At 64.4% G+C, this 1,485-nt stretch overlaps 1 protein-coding gene across 1 annotated transcript in view; it reads left to right on the top strand.

The window, feature by feature from the left end:
- Window positions 1–879: 879 nt before the first annotated feature.
- Window positions 880–1,485, top strand: part of LOC103771094 (regulating synaptic membrane exocytosis protein 3-like) — a gene marked incomplete at its 5' end in the record, with an annotated part of 1,174 nt that continues 568 nt past the window's right edge. Inside the window, 2 exons of the mRNA XM_008938383.1 lie at window positions 880–1,037; window positions 1,159–1,298. Of these exons, the coding sequence (XP_008936631.1) occupies window positions 880–1,037; window positions 1,159–1,298 (298 nt within the window). The remainder of the gene's footprint in view (window positions 1,038–1,158; window positions 1,299–1,485) is intronic.

Here is a 1,485-nt window from a genome sequence, read left to right as displayed (position 1 = left end):
GGGGAAACCTCCCCCAGGAGGGGCCACAGCAACCAGGGACCCCATCCTGCTGGCCCCACAGGAACCCCCAGTGGGAGCAAAGGGAAAGGGGGGCAGGTGAACCCTCTGGCTTTGCCACCTTCCCCGGGAGGGGACCAAGCTGGCTCCCCTGGGGGCGAGGCCCCGCAGTGCCCTCAGCACGTCCAACCCCCCGGCTCCCTCCGTGGCACCAGCTCGTCCCTCTCCCCCCGGCCGGCTCCTCGCTCAGCCCCTGGTGCTGGCCCCGACTTGCTGTTGAAATGCCAAGTGTGTTTTGAGAACATCCAGGTTCACCTCGCTCCTATTAAGCCCCGCTGGGACTCCAGCTCGCCCCTGCCCCGTCCCCAAGCCCCTCCCCGGGGCCACAGGGCAGCGAGTGACAGGGACCTGCTGCCCGAGGGACACGTACGTACGGGCAGGGTGCAGGGTGCTGTCAGTGGGAAAACCAGCTCCAGAGGCGTCCCACCACCTCTTTTCCTGCAGCTGCCCCTCCACGGGGAGTGGGGAAGGACCCCAGGGAAGTCCCAGCGGGGTGGTGCCCAGCCACAGACCCCCCCTGCTCGTGCCAGGGTCTCGCCTGCCCCCATCCAAGGGCATCACCCGGCCAAGGCACAGCCCAGCTAATCCCAGCCCCTTTTTCCATCACGAGGGGAAAGAAAAATTCACCTTGGAAAGCTGCCGTGGGACGGAGCTGGCAGGGAGGGCTGGCAGGAGGGGGCTCTCACCTCCTTCTCTCCTCACTGCTCAAGTCCAAGTGTCCCCACGTCCGCTCGCCTTGGTCCGGCCTCCAAACTGGTGACAAATGATGTACCCAGCCATGGGGTGCTGAGGGTGGGGGACCTCCCACCTGCTTTTTGGCAGCCCCAGGAGGGACCCCTGCAGGGAGGGTGCTGAGCACCTCTCTCCTCTCCCCCTAGGAGACGTCCACGTGGGCATGGCCGACCGCAACGGGCAGCTGGAGGTGGATGTGATCCAGGCCAGGGGACTCATCCCGAAGATGGGCTCCAAGTCCATCCCGGGTAGGTGGCTGGGGAGGGAAGGGGTTGGAGGTGGAGGGGGGGTGATGGGGATGGGCACCCTGCCCGGACCACCGCAGGAGCCTGCTCAGAGTCCTTGTTTCTTGCCCGTTTTCCACCACAGCCACCTATGTGAAAGTGTACCTGCTGGAGAACGGCGTCTGCCTGGCCAAGAAGAAGACCAAGGCGGTGAAGAAAACCTGTGACCCGTCTTACCAGCAGCCTCTGCTCTTCGAGGAGAGTCCCCAGGGCAAAGTCCTGCAGGTGACGTGCTCCCTGCGTGGATTTGTGGGGACAGGGAGGGGTTTGGGGAGCAAGGACAGGGGAGCAAAGGAGGCTCAGGGGAGAACTTCTGGCTCTTGACAACTCGCTGAGATGAGGATGGAGCCAGGGGGGGTCAGGCTCTTCTCACAAGGAACAAGGGACAGGATAAGAGGAAACCGCCTCAAGT

The sequence above is a fragment of the Merops nubicus genome, unplaced genomic scaffold, assembly GCF_000691845.1.
Source record: "Merops nubicus isolate BGI_N331 unplaced genomic scaffold, ASM69184v1 scaffold18744, whole genome shotgun sequence".
Lineage (NCBI taxonomy): Eukaryota > Metazoa > Chordata > Aves > Coraciiformes > Meropidae > Merops > Merops nubicus.
Note: the sequence above shows the minus strand (reverse complement) of the source record. Positions and strands in the feature narration are given on the sequence as shown.